Below are 19,384 nucleotides of genomic sequence, written 5' to 3'. Positions count from 1 at the left end.
CTTAATATATTTGTTAATACAAACCCAGGACACAAGTTGTGTGTAGCAGGGAGAAACTAACAAAATTATGTTAGCCAGTGGGTTCACTTAGGAATTCGCGCTATGTAAAATGTAACTTTCATTGAAATGACAGAGGCTGTGTTAGGCTGTAAGTCACAGTGGGGGTAGAGGTGTCACACACTGGTTTGCTGAGCTGTACTTTCCCTTCTCTCTTGAAGCTGTAACGAGCAGTTTGCTGACAGTGTGTGCATTTGTGTGTGAGAATGCAGAGCACAGAGGTATGCTTTATATGCCATATGGTTTTAGCTTGGGTGAGTGTATGCACATAAGCTGTAGTCCACTTGCTCTCGTTTTTTCTGTGTCAACCAGCTGAGCAAAACCTCTCATTAATGGACCCCGTTGATCCCCTATCCAACAACTCTCGCTAATGTTTAATTATGTCTCTATATCCTTAACCACGAAGTTATGTAAACATAAAGCAGATACAAGACAAAGCATAAATGTATAGTAACAGTGACTTTATTTGTTCTGTACACTACAAAACGAAAAATACAAAAGCCATGCTACACAGTTTAAAAATTCACTACAAGGCATTTCCCCTAATAGCTGTCAATGTTAATCAAACAGGAGAAGACAGTCTGACATTCAGCTCCACAGCAGAATAGAACAGTATCAGTAAAGCACTTTACATTTTCATAGAAAATGCTGAACCGATGAGTTTATAGGCCACATTAAGCTAGTCCACTTTAGTGAAGCTAGTCCAGCAGTTTCACAGAGCCAGCGGAGAGACAAACAACGTATTAGCACACAATACACGCTACCAAAAAAACCACAGCAGGTGTTGACTGATGGCCACACTTCCTCCCAGATGATCTGATGAATTGGATCGTCCAGACGGACTGGACTTTGCCCTCACAGGCCTCATATTGACAAAATTAGAACTTAAGAAGCATATAAATAAACAAGGCAAATCTTGTTTTTAGTGTTAGTTTTTAGAAGAGAGGGAAGGAATAAAACATCAGTCCTCATACCGACATTATACTACTCTGTTCCATACATTTCCCTGTTGCCATTCATTATTTTAGAATTATCAGTGTTTCTGACATCTTGTCCCTCAGAGCAAGCCATTATGTCACATGTTGTTAAATGTCACATCTGCTCATATCAAAACAGACATATTAAGACAACCCAGTTTAAGAACAGCCTTTTCCCTTTTGCAATAAGTTCTTCTAAATCCACAAAAGAAAATGCCATATGACCATCCATTATTTTCACATATAAACTCTGGTACACTTTATTGTATATATATATATAAAATATTGTATGTTTATGTGTACTGTGCCACAACAAAGTTACATCTTGACACACTGGATAAACTTAGCAATGGCATGTCATGTGGCAATAAAGGAGTCAATAAATCGAAAAAGTCTGAATAGAACAATTCACAGTCATTCTTTTGAGACTGAGATGGGAGGATGTGCCACTGTAAAGAGGGTCTTCCATAACCTGGCCCAGAGTTATGCTAACTGCTTACTCTACTGAGCCACTGGCCTGGACAACTGCTTTCTGTCTCAGTCTGCAGGGGCTGCAGCCATACAAAAATAACACTAATACTAAAAGGAAATGCGTATTTGTGTACAGGATTCTATAGGATTCCATCCCTCTTCAGACTAAACCAATTAGCCCATACCTCTAACAAATCATTTCACTAAACAAATCATCTCCCCACTAAAGTTCAGAGTGTTCATTAGTGCTAATAAAAATGCATATTTTATATATATATATGTGTGTGTGTGTGTGTGTGTGTGTGTGTGTGTGTGTGTGTGTGTGTGTGTGTGTGTGTGTGCGATTCATGTTGTCTTCTGTCTTTGGTCCTGTGGAATATTCCATTCTGCTGGTGTTTCCTGCCTAGCAGTGCCAAACGTGCATGCTGCTTCACTCCTCAGTGGCAGCTAAAACACATACATGAGAGAGAAAGAGAGAGAGAAAGAGAGAGAGAGAGAGAGAGAGAGAGAGAGAGAGAGAGAGAGTGCATACAAGTATCAGAACTCTTTCAACACTCATTAGTACAATGATTTAGTGGAAACTTGAAATAAGGTGACAATAAAATGAGAAGTTAAAGAGTACAAAACATTAATAGCCATAAGGGGTAATGAGTGGTGTGCTGTGATGTATTAATGTTAATAACTATAAGATGTTCATAAGCATGAGAGGTGCACTGTAAAATATTAATGTGTTTTGCATATTTACCAGCCATCTCAGCTGCAGATACAGCCACCTCAATTTTGTTCCTTTTAATCTCAGTCTGCAAGTTTGTACCCTCCAACACACCACCTAGACACACACACATATGCTTCTCCTAGTTCCATGGCATGGGAGGCCCTTAACAATCTTGACATTATATGCTTAAGCATGAATAAATGTATATGCTCCACTTATATTTGTTTTATTTTATACTTGTACAATTTCATTATTGCACAGGGTGTTTCTTACTGTCACGGTACGGCCCCTCCTCCCAGACGTCTCCCCGTGTGTGTGTGTGTTCATCTGTATGGCCACGCCCTCTTTGTGTTTCGCATCTGCTCCTTGTTGTGTATTGTTATTGTGCGTGTATATGTCTCTTGTTTAAACGTGAATGTTGTCGGTGTTTGACTTTGTGTGCGCCTGAGTGCTGCATTCATTATTTTCGTAAATAAACGTATAGTTCGGTATCCTATGACTTGTCCCCGCATCCTGCTTAGCCTCCTCACATCACACCTACAAGTAGTGATATAGCTAATGTGCATCTTTGAACTGCTCTCCTTTGAATCTTTTTTTAATTCGTGATGTGGATTTCATTTTAAAAAACAAACCTTAAAAACCTTTTCCAAAAATCTTTTGATGGAATTACAAACAGCACTGTTAACACTTTCTTAAGTGAATCCTCACTGAAGTAATTGAACCTAAGAAAGTCTATCACTGAGGGCAGAGCCTTTTCTTATAAAGCTCCCACACCATAGAATAACCTGCCTGTAAATGTCCGAGACTCAGGCACAGTCTCAATATTTAAGGCTAGGCTGAAAACCTGTACAGCCAGGCATTCTATTAATGGATTTCCCATATTAAATAAAGGTGTAGATCTGAGGGTCCATGGGCATTGAGAGTTATGGTCAAGTGGGATGTTATGATCACCTCTCTTTTGTCAGTCAAGTTCTTTGAATGAGAGCGGAATTGTGCTGATGTTCCAGGATGCCCTCATGCCTGTGTTTCCTTCTGGCTCTTTCCTTTTAGCTGTGCTGCCATGGCTAGATCTGCCAGAGTCCATCTTTGCACATTATAGTTCCCTAATTTACACACCCTCATACCTGGACATGCCTAATAACCTATTCTCTCATTTTTCCGAGGTACACCTACCCCTGATGTCATGATGTTACTGAGCCTCTACCCGTCTTAGCTGCCATGGCTCCTCCCACCACCCCCGATGCCCCCTGCTGTAGCCCACCACACCTCCACCCCAGCCAACTAATTTTCCACCATCAGGACCAGACTAGGACTTCTAGGAACCTAGAACAGAAATTGATTGCTTTTTTCTTTATTAATATTATTTTTCTCTCTTTCACTACTTATTCTGCTTCTTATTGTTTATATTGTTACTATTGTAGTGTCCATTGTTGGTCAGTGGAGGAAGGGACCACCCTTTGACTCTTGGCATCTCTGAAGGTTTCTTCTTCAAGCTCCAGGGAGATTTTCCTTGCCACCGTTACCCTTGGCTTGCTCACTGGGGGGTTTGGGCTCTGACATTTGTAAAGCTGCTGTGTGACAACTGTTGTACAAAGCACTATATAATATATTTGATTGTACTTGACATGTTTTGGAGATTGTTTGAGGCATCATGCTAATCTAATGTTCTAGGTATGATGCATGAGAGAGCCACGTGTATCAAAAAGGAGCAGTAACTGTCATTTTTGAAAAACTAGGCCATGAAATGAACCAATTTTTTCCTGTGAATTTAAAAATAAGAGACCACTCCAATTTTTTTAAAATCAGCATTTCCACATGTACAGAAGCCATTCCATTCAAGTGTTTGCTGAATTCCTTCACAGACACAACTCATTCTATTTAATGAGGTGCTGAATAGGTGATCACCTTAACAAAATCCTGTTCTAACGAGCAACAGTATAAAAACCACTGCTGCTGCCATCACTATTCTCTTGTTATAGAACCAGCTAGATGGGAAAAGCAGTGCTAGGACTACCCTAAACGTAAATGTAGTCAAAATACAGCCACAGACCATGCCAAGAGAGTTGAAAAGGTTCTTGATGAGGAAAAGAAGGGTTAAATTGTAGCTTTACTGGCAGAGGGATACAGTGAGCGTCAGGTTGCTTCCATCTCGGAAATTTCAAAAACTGCAGTTCATAAGAACAAGGTCAAGCAGCAAACACATGGGAGAACAACAGTTACAGACTGGCAGAGGTTGAAAACGACTCTCTACCGACCGTGATGATTGCCACCTCATTTGAATGTCACTTAACAACCGTAAGATGACGTCAAGTGAACTACAAAAAGAATAGCAGCTGGGGTGAATTGCACAGCGAGGACAGTTCAAAACAGGCTTTTAGAGGCAGGGATGAAGTGCAAAGCTAGAAAAAAGCCCTTCATCAATGAGAAGAGCCAGACTGAAGTTTGCAAAAGACCACAAGGATTGGACCTAGAGGACTGGAGTAAGGTCGTCATCTCTGATGATTGCAATTTTCAGCTTCGTCCAACACCTGGTCGTGTAATGGTTAGACAGAGACCTGGAGAGGCCTACAAGCCAGAGTGTCTGGCACCCACTGTGAAATTTGATGCAGGATCAGTGATGATCTGGGGGTGTTTCATCAAGGCTAGAATCGGGTAGATTTGTCTTTGCGAAGGACACATGAATCAAGCCACTTACAAAACTGTGCTGGAAGAAAACTTGCTTCCTTCTGCTCTGACAATGTTCCCCAACTCTGATGATTGGTTTTTTCAACAGGACAATGCTCCATGTCACACACCCAGGTCAATCAAAGTGTGGATGAGGGACCACCAGATCAAGACCCTATCATGGCCAGCCCAATCTCCAGACCTGAACCCCATTGAAAACATCTGTAATGTGATCAAAAGGAAGATGGATGGTCACAAGCCATCAAACAAAGCCCAGCGCCTGGAATTTCTGTTCCAGGAGTGGCGTAAAGTTACCCAAAAATAATGTGAAAGACTGGTGGAAAGCATGCCAAGATGCATGAAAGCTGTGATTCAAGAAATCAATATTTGGTGGAATAACCCTGATTTCTACTCATCATAAGCTGAAATATTAGTACTGTGTTGTTTATAAATGAATATGCACTTGTTTTCTTTGCATTATTTGTGGTCTGAAATTTCTGTAACTGTTTTGTTATTTTGACCATTAGTCATTTTCAGAAAAAAACATGCTCTAAAATACAATATTTTTTATCTGGAATTTAGAAGAAATGTTACCAGTAGTTTATAAAATAAAACAAAACTGCTCAGCCTGGTCAAACACATACCCATCAATTGTAAAACTAGAGAAACTGATAATTTTGTAGTGGTCTCTTATTTTTTTCCGGCGCTGTATATATATAAAATTACACCCTGAAATGCCCTTAACAGGCCTTGTTCTTTGACAGTGCTCCACCCTGCTTCAGGAGATCTTAGTTTTTTTTTAAAATGTAACAAAATTGCTATATCTAATTATGGTAGGTATAACCAAATGAGGTTAATATGTTAGATTAGGATTGAAGTAGTAGGACTGAACTGGTTTAATTAAGCCTCAGAGCAGCATCTCTACTGTGAATATATTCATATAACTACCAGCTTCACTCCAAGCAAAGGAGATGAAGCTTATTACTATATCAGAAATATGCAGTGGTTTAAATAAGATATGTCTACTTAGAATTTAATCAAGATATTCAAACATTTCATTTGTACCTCCAGGGGCCTCGAGAGCCTGAGTGTCTGCATCCATGCTTGTCCCTGCAAGTGAAGCGTGTTCCTGCATAGCCTGCAGCACTGCTCTTGCTGCAACTGCGGCTGCTGCTGCTTCCATCTGAACAGGCTCTGGAGCTGGTGAAGGTTCCATAGCTGGAGAGGATTCTGGAACTAGGGAAGGTTTAGAAGCTGGAACCAGTGCTGCAGCAGAAGTGTCTCTCAGAGTTGGAGCAGGAGTGGGCTCTGGCGTTGGGGCCAATCCTGCAGTGGTCGCAGGTTCCACAGCTGGAGTTAACTCCAGAGACAATGAGGCCTCTTCAAACGCTGCTTCCATCGCAGCCGCGTCCGCCAGGGTTCCACACCCCACCAGCTCCTCCTCAGGACCTGAAGTTGCTGCAGGAACAGGAAATGCGGCAACACACTTTGAAAGTCCTGAGACGTTGGCAGGAGGTGCAGCCTCTGAAGGATCCACCTCTTTCACAGCAGGACTAGCCCCAAAGGCTTCCTTTGCTGTTACTCCTTCTACAAAGATGCTGTCTTCTTGAGGGGTCAGAGACTCAGCGGTGTCTGCTGGCATCTCTGGGGCTATATTCACTGCAACTTCGGCTGTTTGGATCAGGTCGCTCCCCACAGTAGGCTCAGACCCATCGGCTGCCTGCTCTCTCTCCAGTCCTACGTTACGCAGAGCCTTGCGGGCAACAGGAGCCTGGCTGTCCCCTGGCCTGGGGCCCAGCCCCTCAGGCAGGGCACTTTGCACTGGCAGCTGCATCTGGTCCGCTATTGTCTCGGCATACGCCGCCACACTGCCATTAGTCGCGACTGAAATCACACCAAAGCACAAAAGGGAGAAGATACAATTAAAAACAAAATGAATATTTCTCTATCTAGAAATTAACAAAATTTAAGATTAAAGGATTAAAAGAAACAAGGGCCACATATGCAACTGTAGGTAGTAATAAAAAAAAAAAAAAAGTTAAATTAAGCATTAAAAAATGAAAGGTATTTTCAGCACAAAGAGACAGATTATATAGATACAGTGGATACAAAACTCCTGTTAAAAGGTTTTTGTGATGTAAAAAAATCTGACCAAGATAAATAATTTCAGGTTTATTTCCATCTTTAATGTGACCTATAATATGTATAATTCAATTGAAAAACAAATTGAAATCATTTAGAGGGGTAAAATAAAAATACCATGGAAAACATGGAACGGAGTGAAGACAGTCCTCAGTGGATAAAATATGTAACAACAGTTACTTTACCAAAAACTGGATGCATCTCCAAAACCGAAGACATAAGAAGACGACTGGTCCGGGAGGCTGCCAAGAGACATCCAGCAACATTACAGAAGCTGCAGGAATTTAGGGGGAACTAAATTCTTCATATGTCTGGGCTGTGGGGTAGGGTGGCAAGCTGGAAGCCTTTTCTTACAAAGGAAAACATCCAAGCCCAGTTACATTTTGCAAAAAAAATCTACATTCAGGTCTGGCAAAAGCAAGTGAAAAAATTTCTCCCCTATTAAAGATGGAAAAATTCTGAAATGATTTATTTCAAGTCTGGCATTTTTACAGGGGGTGTGAAGACTTGTTATAGCTACTGGTAATATTTACAGAAATATTCAGAATGACACAACAGACCTTGTCCATACAAAAATCTTTTTTGGTTTGCGTCTTATCATCTCTGTCCTCGTCATTATGAATCATCCTAAACCAGTTTACCAAAGACGCAGTTTACCAAAAACTTTTCAACATGCACTACAGGTAATTTGCATGTCATGATAAACTGGATAACTTGTAGCCAGCTTCTCTGTATGAACATATAACATGCAGAATGACACCCTTCTAGCAAATCTGCATCTTCGCCTTTTACAATGTAGCAACACAAAAAAATGTGACACTAGCAATGGGAATAAGTAAGCCATTAATCATATGGACAAACACTGTTGGATACAAATAAAGGCAAATATTTATGGGTGCGTCATTTCTGTGGTTAATATTTGACAGAAATGAGGTAAATGAGGTAAAGTTTCTCTCATCATGCTTGCAAGGGTCCTGGAGACCAGTAACCATAGTGAGGCGCTACATTTACAAGTCAATGGATAGTTCCATTGAATGCACCTAGAAATGTTCTGTTACTGGAAAGTTGAAGAGCATTGCCAGTTTGCTCAAGAGGAGTGGATTGTTTTTTGTAAAGTACTGTTGATATACGCCTAAACTGACATTTATACATTTTATTATAGCGGTTTCAAAGATTGTTCTAGAAACATTCTGGAAATACTGTATAGCAACAGTGAGTTTGTTAAGGAAAGGAAAATAAATGTAATAACTACAGTTCAATTCCTACAGGAGCCTGAACATTGCTCAGTACACAAACGGAGACCTGTGGCACAGAACTTTCAACCTTTGTTCCCAAACAGCTATAAAACACGCTGTTTAGCAAATAGACTTCAAGAGCTCCAAATTTACAATGAATAACTACCATTACAGACCAGTATTGAAAGCTGGAAAGTAAAAAGCAACTGTAAAGTCAGTTTCATTAATCAAGGCTCTTGACCTTCCACAGTGGCCATTCCACTGACTGCTGATCAGCTGTGAACGTCTGTGAACATTGAACCACAGCCACAAGAGCATACAGCAGAATATATACATATTCGCTTCATTACAGTCTCTAGGACCATTCAAAACTTACAGTATGATCAGACAAACATCCATTTATCTCATTGGTGACAAATATTCATTCATTCATTCATTTATTCATTTATTCATCTTCTAAACCACTTAACCCAATTCAGGGTCACAGGAGCTATGCCTATCCCAGCAGCACAGGGTGCAAAGCGGGAACCACTCTGGACAGGGCATGTCTGACAAATATTAACCACTGAAATTATACACCTATAAATATTTGTCTTCATTGGTATCCAATAGTGTAATTATATGGCTAAAATGATTAAAATATTCCAAGCATGATGTGACACACTTTACCTCATTTACCTCATGTCTATTAAATATTAACCACTGAAATGATGCACTCATAAATATTTGCCTTTGTGCCCAAAATATTAAATATCAATACAAATATTAAAGAAGCACTTAGTAAAACCACTTCTCTACTTAGTATTATGTAAAACTAAATGTAACACTAATGTAACACTCAAAAAATGAATCAAATTCAGAAAATTTACAGATGCCACATGTCAAAAACTGCATAGCATGTAGGGACGATTCCTACTGAAAATACTAAAAATGTGTTTATACTGTCAATACGTCATGGCCTGCTGAGACTACCATAAGACTTGTATTTTATCTTCATTTATGTTGTACATGATCTGATGCCATCTTGTCCTTTTATGGTCCTTTTAACTCATCCCTTTAAATCGTGACCCATATGAGCAGTACAATGAACATAAGCCTTGTGGTGTTTCATCCTTACAGATTTTTAAGGAATGTGTAAAACACAGACTTGTGCAATGAAACAAGTAATTAACTAGCAAACTGAAAAACTAACAACTGCCTATCTTCTTGTGTTATGGATAATGACCATTAAAGTACTCCTAAAATATTTACAGAAAGCCCACTCAAGGACAATTAAATACCAAACGTAGCTGTTTGGGAACTGAACACTGTGTGTATGCATATTATGATGTAGGGTTCACTGAATTTTGCACCAAAACCTTATTCTAGATTATATTTAATAACTTATGCCAGAGTGTATTTAATAATTTATTTAAGACTATTTAACAACTTGCTTCTAAATTACATAAATCCTGTCTATCACACAACTGGACCAGGGTACAGAAAGGAACATCATTGCCTGGAAATTTTCCTAGAAGACACTAGAAACATTTCATACCAACAAAATGAGTCATGGTTTATCAGGAAAGAAATTATGTCTAAATAAAAACGTCCTCCATTAAACTGAGCACATCTCTTTTTGGACGGTAAACACATCTGGCCAAGTTATTTTTCCATCCACGTATCTCTCTCTAGCTCTCTCTCATGTGCACGTGCGCGCACACACATGCACGCACACACACACACGCACACACACACACACCCACACAAAGGCTGACACTAAAGGCTGCAGCTACTGTCGGGTTATGCGGCCGATACCGGTGAAATCAGGAAAAAAGAAAAAAGAAAAATACATTTAATGTTCAACTTTCATCATCAATTCTGAGTGTATGTGCAAAGATCACGGTATGCTGTGAAAAAACAAACCTGCAGTAATCTGGGTGCTTTAGGTAATACAAAGAAAATCAAAAGTTTTAATCCAAAAAAGCCCATCAAAAAATGTAAAACAAAAATGATCATCAGTCATGATTTATTGAGTTTTATAGGGATCATGGAAATAAATAAATACAGTGCGGATATAAAAGTTCTTTCTATAGTTCAGCATCCTTAAATTTCCTGCTTTCAGCGAGGCACACTCATCAACATCGGACAAAAACGGCACTCTTGCATCAAAACAGTCTGCAGACAGACAGACAGAGGCAGGGGCTCCAGAGCCACAGCAGACAATAGCTCATCTCTCCCCAAGGTTCCATCTACTCTCATCAACTGTCATCTGAAGCGTGGTGGCTCATAATATCCCAGACCGTTCATGGGCCTGTCTGATGCACAGTGGCACTCTGCACCACAACATTGTTACAATTCCTCCCTTATAGACAGATACTGTCCTCCATTCATCATCTGCCTACTGGCACAGGAATGACACAAGGCACTGCACAGTACACGAAGGTCTAAAACAAGAGGCAATTATGTTTAAATAGTTATGTTTCTCTCATGCAAGAACCTGTTTTGACCCAAAATTCAAAAGACGTTTAGTCATGTAGGATGATAATCCAAACCGCAACAAAGGAGTTAATTAGCAACAGAGTGACTCAAACAGAAATTCTGTGTTTCAGAATGACCAATCCTGACCACAGTCCTATTGAAATGTTGTGGTGTGATCTACAAAATAACCTAAAACACATGTGAGCAACAAGGTCTCTTGCATGGAGAAATGATCTCTTTATTAGCTCTTCCACCTTGTTCAACGTTATAATATAAGAGAGGGTTCACAACGTCTTACGTGCATGGGTGATGATAGCATGCAGTTTTGAAAAGGTTCTTTTTTTTTCATAAGAACCTGTGGATAATCATTTTGCCTCACTCAGTTGGATTTCTGTCCCATGTTCTGTGTAAATTCAAGATGATAAAGAGCCCACCAATCAGACACATGGCAAGACATATTGGATATGTAACATGTCACTGGAACATATACAAACTGAGGCTCATCTTCTCTTCATATTTAGCAAATTAGCATCTTTTTAACTAATTATGTTCCACCAACATATTATAATCCCCTGTACATTTTATATAGCCAACAAGCTCTTCAATGCATAAATCTTTGCTCTGCAAACATTCAGACAACTCTGAATACCATACTTGACCTCCATTATCAACCACCAGAGACGCTGTGCACAAATAAGAAGCAGGCCAAGCCATAAGTGTTCAGTGCTGGCAGTCTCTGACAAACAACAATCCTCAGCACTGTATTACACAACATGATAAGTGATTGAAATATTATGATTAGCACAGAAACTTGGCTCAGTGACAACATTTTAAATAGAACAATTGAGCAATAGAAGGAGCATTGCGATGGTTGTCAGAGACATGAAGGTGAAGGCAGAAGTGTTTGCATCCTTGCATTAGTAATAGTAAAGAACTACGAACAGTGCGTTCAGATATTATCCTTCATTGCAACACATGAATCGCATCAATTTGAGGTGTGTTCACCCCAAATTCCATCAGGTTGTCTCTTGTCCTGCAAAAAGAGATTATACCTTAGATCTTGTTTAGATCTGTTAGGACCATTTAGATCCCATTTACACCAATGGTTCTGGCTAGAAAGTCACTCACTCCTGCTGTAGGTAGTGGGGTGTTGGTGGGATGCATTACACCTGAGGAGTATGAATGCATCCCACAAACCTTTAAATCAGCTACTGTTGTGCCAGTGCCTAAACATGCTGTTGCTATGGCCCTCTGCGACTTTCCTCTAGTAGCTCTCACTCCCATTATCATAAAAGTGTTGAGAGACTGAGCCTCTACCATCTAAATATCTGTCTGCCCCAAAGTCTGGATCCAAATCAATATGCTTACCATACCAACAGGTCAACAGAGAACGGCATTACCATGGCCAACTCCAAAATCATGATTATAGATGACACCATGGTGGTAGGCCTGAGCAGCCATGAAGAAGAAAATCTTTTACTACCCGAGGAGGCCAAACCAGCTCATGTTTCTACTCAGATCCTGATGAACTAAATTTCAGAACTATTCAAAGCACACTAACAAACTCCAGTACAGTGTGATATGGCTGCTGTCCCACCTCTGCTCACAAGACCCTCCAGCAAGTCTTATAAACATATTACCAGTGTTCAGTACTTTGGCTGCAAACACTGCCTATGGATACTTCTTTCCCCAACCATGAATTATTTTAATGAGTTCATTTTTTAATGGCAAATGAGATTGTAGGGCTGGGTATTGGCACTGGACTGCTAGTCTGATTTTAATTCATTTTCATTGATAAGGTCCTATTTGAATGAATTTTGATTTCATTTGTAAATCAAACAATAATTACAATATTGACTTTGATAGGGATTTTCTGAGAATTAATACTTCTTGTGGAAAACTAGCTTTTAATGTGCAAAGATTAATGTTGAACACTGCTAAAATCACAGCAAATCATTCAATGTATTTGTTTTTATAAACAAATACATAATCAATGCTGTTACAAAAACCCAACAATGTACACAGAATGCATAGATTCATTTTTATAAGCAGCCCTAGTAAGGCATAGGAGAGTTGAGAAGAATTCTTATTGACATCGTACGCATACAAAGTGTCAGTACACAGCATGTGAAGAATATTAATCATAGATTAAGCATGTAGTGATGTATAGTAAAGATGATTAGGGAATGAAATTCCAACCATGCTCTATAAAACTGGAATAATATATGGACAAATGCCTTTAGCAGGCAAAAAAGGGAAGTAATTAGATAATTGTGTTATATGTTTAAAACGTTTTTGAAGGATATTTTCAGAATTTTAAGAATGCAATAAATGTATTAGTGATCCCTTTCATTTGACTGCCACCTTAAATAGTACAGTGTATGAGTCACTTCACACTGCAATGACATTAGGATGGATAACAAAAGAGAACAGATGTGTGTCAGATGCATATCCATAATGCAAACCTCTTGTTCCACCACATTCAAAGGTGGTCTATTGAATTAAAGATCTGGTTACTGTGGAGGCTGAGAACTCATTGACAAGTTCAAGAAACCAGTTTGAGGTGATTTGAGCTTTATGACATGGTGCGTTATCTTGCTGGAAGAAGCCATCAGAAGATGGGTACACTGTGGTCATAAATGGATGGCTCAACTGTTATTAAAAGGCCCGAAGTGAGCCATGAAAATATCCCCCACACCATTACACCACAAGGCAGGATGGCTCTATTATAACCATGTCTAAATGCACTGAGTTGCTGTCATATGATTAGTTGATACAGTTGCATTAACAAGCAGTTAAAGGGGTGTACCTAATAAAGTGGCCAGTGAGTATATATTAATGCTAAATACATAACTCCATACTGCTTGCTGGGCATTTAATCTAGGCGTTTTTTTTTTTTAATCTAGACCTAATTTTTTTTAAAGTTACAGATGCCATGCGGATCACTGAGGACATAAACCACAGATGTACATAAGGTGTGTACAGTAGCTTTCTTTTAAAAAAGATAAGATTCAAACAGGAAATGTCCATATAATGTCATGCTTTAGAATATCCAAGCTGTGGCTGCTGTTATTTAATTACCTGCACTTTACAAGTCCAAATAAGTAGTAGAACTCAATGATATATTAACAAAACTCATATATAGGACTGAAAGTTTAAAGCAGTTTAGCCTATACCGACACACCAAGCTCCACCCTCCAGGACTGGAGCCTGACGCACCTGAATGACTGTGGTACCTTTTCCCAAAATCATTCATTTCTTTACTGGGCAATCTTAAAGAAGGAAGGAATATAATTAGTTGAATAAGGTGTTGCAGGTCAGGACAGAATATGTATGCATAGACCAGGCATCTAAAGGTGTGCCCCAGGCTTACAGTTTTGTTCCCAAGCTTATAGATTCAGTGACATGCAATTGATATGATGATATATCTGAGAGGTTAGGCAAGAGCAGTGTAAACCCTGCCTGAGGCGGCCCGTGTACTCAGAATCTAATCCTACACATACTCCTGTACTGACTCAGTGATCAGACAGAAGCAGGTTTTTTGAGGATTTATTTAAAATGTTTGTTTAAAACTCAGTACACCTTAAATAAACGGATAAGCAAATGACATTCCATAATGTATAATATCTGTATAATATTTTCACAAGTTTTTATTTTAAAAGTTGAAATAAATGTGCCCATATTTGTGCCTTTAATTTGGCTGTCACATTAAACAGAACAGTGCATGATTTACCTCACACTGAAATTACAAGGTAAAAGATGACAAATGTGTGTATTATATCTGCATTGACTGTTTTGCTCTGTGAGCATGGATACTGCATACGTGTACAAATGGCTCTGTGCTGTATTGCATAGACAGAGAAAACTACCAGACTCTGAACCCTCCCTGAGGTGGTCCCTGTACTCAAATCTAATTCTACACATACCACTACACTGACACAGCAAGCAGGGAGAAGCAGGTTTACTGAGCATTTATTTAGAATGTTTAAATGTGCAAAATCTATACTACTTAAATAAACCTTTCAATTAAGCATATTCATACTAGAAATTCCCAAAAAAACAACCAAACAAATAAAGTTGATTAGGTTTGAATGGAACAGTACATCAACATGACCATTTAACATGCTTGTATTATTTTGAAGTTAGCAATACGTTTTTAACGTTAGACAAAACTATACAATATGCAGCGTTAGCAAAAATAATCAGAATGCTGTTTTGTTAGCATTGCACAGCTCTGACAAAAAAAAAAAAAAAAAAAAAAAAAAAAATCATTTTAGTCATCTTAAAACACGTTAATGGAAAAAAAAATCAGATAAGCATCTCCTTACTGGCAGACATGAAAAACTAAAGCCAACATGGGAATGTGCTGTTTAGCATTTTAAACACATCATCTCGCGTTCCGGAAGCACTGTTTATGTTACACTCATGACCTTAAAGAAACTGGTAAAAACGAAACAAGAGCAAACACCTAGTTAGACCATCTGTAATTACTTTCTCTACTTTTAAATCTTCCCATGTTTTAATCATATTACATAAAGTTGAGGTTTAATCAGATAAGATAAAGCTGGAATTTAAAATGTAATGTATTTAACTTACACGTGTATAATGTTCTTCAGGGCATTTTACTTTTTTATATATTTGTGCATAAATCGAAAAGGAAAATGACTGGGACATCAGTTCAGCCTGCATCTGGACATTTCAAAGCTCCACAAGTACTAACAGGTTTGCGGTTTGTAAAACCATCTAGGCACGGATATTAAAAGGATTAAAAACTTACCATAGGCCGTCTCCTCAAATTTGGCGCTAGGTCTGTTTTCCTGAGCGAGAGCCTGAGTGGTAGATGATGAACAGCCCATCTTTCCACTTGGGCCAGAGCAGACTGAGACACATCTCATCTTGCCTGGGTTTGGGCATGACCTACTCCCCCCTTTCACACAACAACAACGCGATCCCTACCACGCGAACTAATTAACTTATGGCAACAAACGCGGTAGGATATAGTATCTTAATATATTTAAGGCACTTTTCTGTGACACTTAAAGATGCTTATGAATATAAACATGGCACAGTTCATTTCAGCATTCGAACTGATATTATTAATAACATTAATGCCCATTTGCAAACATAAACGATGAGATGCAACGTCGCCATCTACAGCAGGGTGCATCATACACTCAAATCACAGGATAACTTTGATTGACATTAGTTGCCAATTGCTTAAAATAAAATATGAAAAAAATGCAGCATGAAAGTCTGGTAAATATGGGGCTTGTGAAGTCTTTTATGTCATTTTTATTTTTTGGCTAAAGGTGTAGAGTAGGTCTATGTTTATGGAATACCAAATCATCTAAATGAGGATTTCTAGATATCCAGCATTTGTCTGGAGTTTCTATCCAGTTTACATTCAGTTTCTGAGGAAAAGAAGAGTTACCAGGGCCCAGAGATTGTTGTTGAGCCAGTGACAGGGCTACTAACCAGTGGGTCCTGACCACGAGACGGTTGAGCAAAAAAAAAACTGGAATGGTAGGAGAAACTGATGATGTGGAGGAAGGTTCAGATTCAGAGATATGTTTAGATGAAAAATGAACTTGGTCAGTACACTTACAAAAATAACTGATACATGGAAAAAGGTTCAAAATATCACACAATGACTGGCAGAACAAGGTTGAGGCTGTGAAGAATACATAAAAATCAAGAGGGAACAGCAATAGAGATTTGGTAAGAACATTGTTTGACTATGGATTCAGAGTTCATAGGTTTTGCACATATAGTTTGCTGGATAAACAAAATGCAGTTATAAGTGAAATATTGTTTTCATTATCTATTTATACCAACAAGTTATTACAATTATGAATAGCAACATCTGACAAATATGTTTTCCACTCTATCAGGAGTAGATCCATAACCTTTATTTTTTTAGTTCAGTTTTTCATTTCTTTCATGCGCATTTTTTGAAAAATCAGCTTATGTCCAGGCTAGTCAACTTCTAGGCAAAATACATTCTGCAGGGTGACATGGGGATTATGGTAAAAGTAAGAGAGATAAACATTGTGAAATACCTCTTTATGTGCCTTATATTATTCTGTATACATTCACAATAGCATAAGTTAATTCAGACCTGATATACCAAGGAGTAAAAAACTGGCAGGTCTCAGAATAGCATTGCTATTCCCTGTTAAATCGAAAGCTATATGATTTCTATGGTACAGCCCAAACAACCATGGGTCACATGAAATAATTTAGTTTTAATCAGACATTGTGCACTAGAGATAAAATAGGGAGTATAATTACAGTAGTTACCAAAACAGCATTGCCTAAATTCACCCTGACTCACCCTGATGAAGTCTCCCCATATGCTATACACCGATCAGCCGTAACAATATCACCACCTGCCTAATATTAGTAGGTTCCCCTTGTGCTGCCACAACAGATCTGACCATGTGAGGCTCCACATGACCTCTGAAGACATCCTGTGGTATTTGGCATCCAGACATTAGTAGCAGGTCCTGTAAGTTGGGAGGTGTGGCCTCCATGAGCATCAGTAAGCCTTAGGGTGCCTGTAACCATGTCGCCGGTTCACCATTTGATCTTCCTTGGACCACTTCTGGTAGATACTGTCCACTGCATACTGGGAACACACTACAAGACCTGCTTGCCATTTTGCAGACGCCCTGACCCAGTCATCTAGCCATCACAACTTGGTTCTTGTCAAAGTGGCTGAGATCCTTATGCTTGCTCATCTTTCCTGCTTTTAACACATCACTTTTAAAGTGGGACTGAGCTGTGGTGTCTCTCTCAACATTTGAATGGGCTCTGTTGATTCAGAACTAGATATAAATCCATAATTATATCAGTAGATATCTATAGTTAAATGTCAGTTTCAGATTTGTTCATTTAGGGGAAGAAACGTTCTACACTTGCTTACACTTACCGCCATCCCGACAGAACTCACATAGGAAGTTGCGTGTGTGTGATCCGCCTGCTCTCGGGACACCTTCTTCCTGTCTACGCATACCACGTGGACTAGTAGAGACTTATGTCTCTGGTAGTTGGCAGCGCTAACTTACACGTTATCTAACAGCTTCGATATAATTGAGTATCTTTCGCCGTACTTCGATACTTGCCGTCTGTACTTATATTTATTTATTTATTTTTTAAGTCTGAGTATCGACGAATTTACAGTGCGACTATGCTGTGTTATGCAAAAACCTATATGGAGTCCATAAAAACGAAAACGGGAAATGGCTAACATGCTGTGATGCAGGCCGACGCAAGACCAAGCTGATCCATGCCAGCTGCTCTGTTCAGGTACCCGCGGGTTCACGGCTGACTTGTAGGGCATGCGAGAGACGGTAACTTACTGTGAACTTTACAGGCAGGACACTTTACTCGTTTTAATGTAAGATTGTATGTTTTTCAGGTGCTGGCTGAGGCATTAGACGTGTACAGTGTGTGTACTCCTGCTATCATAGATCATTGTAAGTGTGATGCATTTACTCTCATACTGTATCTAGCATGGCGGTTCCTTATATCAGGCCTTTTCCAGGGCGAATCTTTCTCACCTGTTGGACCAGTGTGTGGTCTGAGCAGGGCTGGACATTCGCCAGAGTAATATGCTAGCAAGAGACACGAGATCAGGCCAACGCGCCTCCTCTTCGCTCTGCCTGCACTGCTAGCTATATTAAGACTCCTAATTCTTAGGATCCCCTAGTTCCGGCCTGATTTTGGCACAGACAGTAAGATTAAGTAACTGTCGGAATTGGGAGGCTCTGCACTATCTTGGCGCTTAGCTTGTCTGACCAGAATTACATTGTGCTCACTCTACTAGTGCTCTGTCTGGCACTTACAGCACCGCATCTCTTTAGGTATATTTTTGCTGTCTTCTTAGGAGGCCTCAATGTTTAAATCTTTTTCTTCCTACAGGTGACTGGCAGCAGGAGTATGACTGACTGGACAGAAATGCATGCACTCAGACTTGCTGAACTGAGATGTGTGGTGCACACCCCCAGATGGGAACTGCTGATCAGCTCTGAGCCCCTGAGAAATGGAGCCACTAAGCAAGGGAGCCTTGAGGGATGAAGGAGCAACCAGATTCTGACTTGGGGGTTTCTATAGTACATTTAATGCAGTCAGTGAAGAGAGAATTGCATCTGTCCATATGCTTTGTACAATGTCTCCATCAATGAAAGTACATTTATAAAATACACATATATGATTTGTCATTAGTATATATGGTGGTCCCATGAAATTATTACTTTGGTTTAGTTGGGGATTTATTTGGTGCTCATTGCAAAGTTGCTAGTGAAAACATTTTTATCTTCTGAAATGTAGTACCTTCTTTTGTTATTTTTATAATGAAAAATATTCTAGGGTTCCAATGTTTGTAATTTCAGACATGATTAATATAAAATTAAATTAGTTTGATATTGTATTATTCTGATCTTTGTCTATGTAGGACTTGCCATCAGCACTTCAAAAACTTAGGTAACCTTTTGACGAATGTTAAATACTGTGTGTCTTTATTAACAAAAATATTAAAAACATTGATGTATTAAAGGATCCAGAATTTTACACTTTACTTTTTCAATCCTTGGCTTAATTCAGTACTCCATTAGTTTTTATTGAATAAAATGGTTTGATAGAATACTGCACAGCATTCTGTA

The 19,384-nt window shown here is 39.1% G+C and overlaps 1 protein-coding gene and 1 long non-coding RNA gene across 2 annotated transcripts; one reads left to right on the top strand and one right to left on the bottom strand.

Moving 5' to 3' along the window:
- Positions 1-524: 524 nt before the first annotated feature.
- Positions 525-15,577, bottom strand: LOC113576063 (brain acid soluble protein 1-like). Its single transcript, XM_027007968.2, has 4 exons — positions 15,499-15,577; positions 5,950-6,768; positions 2,251-2,334; positions 525-1,952 (listed from the first exon to the last, which is right to left on the bottom strand). Exons 1-4 carry the CDS (start codon positions 15,575-15,577, stop codon positions 1,936-1,938), a joined length of 999 nt encoding a protein of 332 aa, XP_026863769.2. The 3' UTR covers positions 525-1,935.
- Positions 15,578-17,735: 2,158 nt separating this feature from the next.
- Positions 17,736-19,299, top strand: LOC113576035. The gene is made up of 3 exons (XR_003410460.2): positions 17,736-18,029; positions 18,142-18,199; positions 18,645-19,299. It is a non-coding gene; the product is annotated as an uncharacterized LOC113576035 (long non-coding RNA).
- The last annotated feature ends 85 nt before the right edge of the window (positions 19,300-19,384 follow it).

The sequence above is a fragment of the Electrophorus electricus genome, chromosome 5, assembly GCF_013358815.1.
Source record: "Electrophorus electricus isolate fEleEle1 chromosome 5, fEleEle1.pri, whole genome shotgun sequence".
NCBI lineage: Eukaryota > Metazoa > Chordata > Actinopteri > Gymnotiformes > Gymnotidae > Electrophorus > Electrophorus electricus.
The sequence above is the reverse complement of the archived record's forward strand: the minus strand, read 5'-3'. Positions and strand labels throughout refer to the sequence as shown.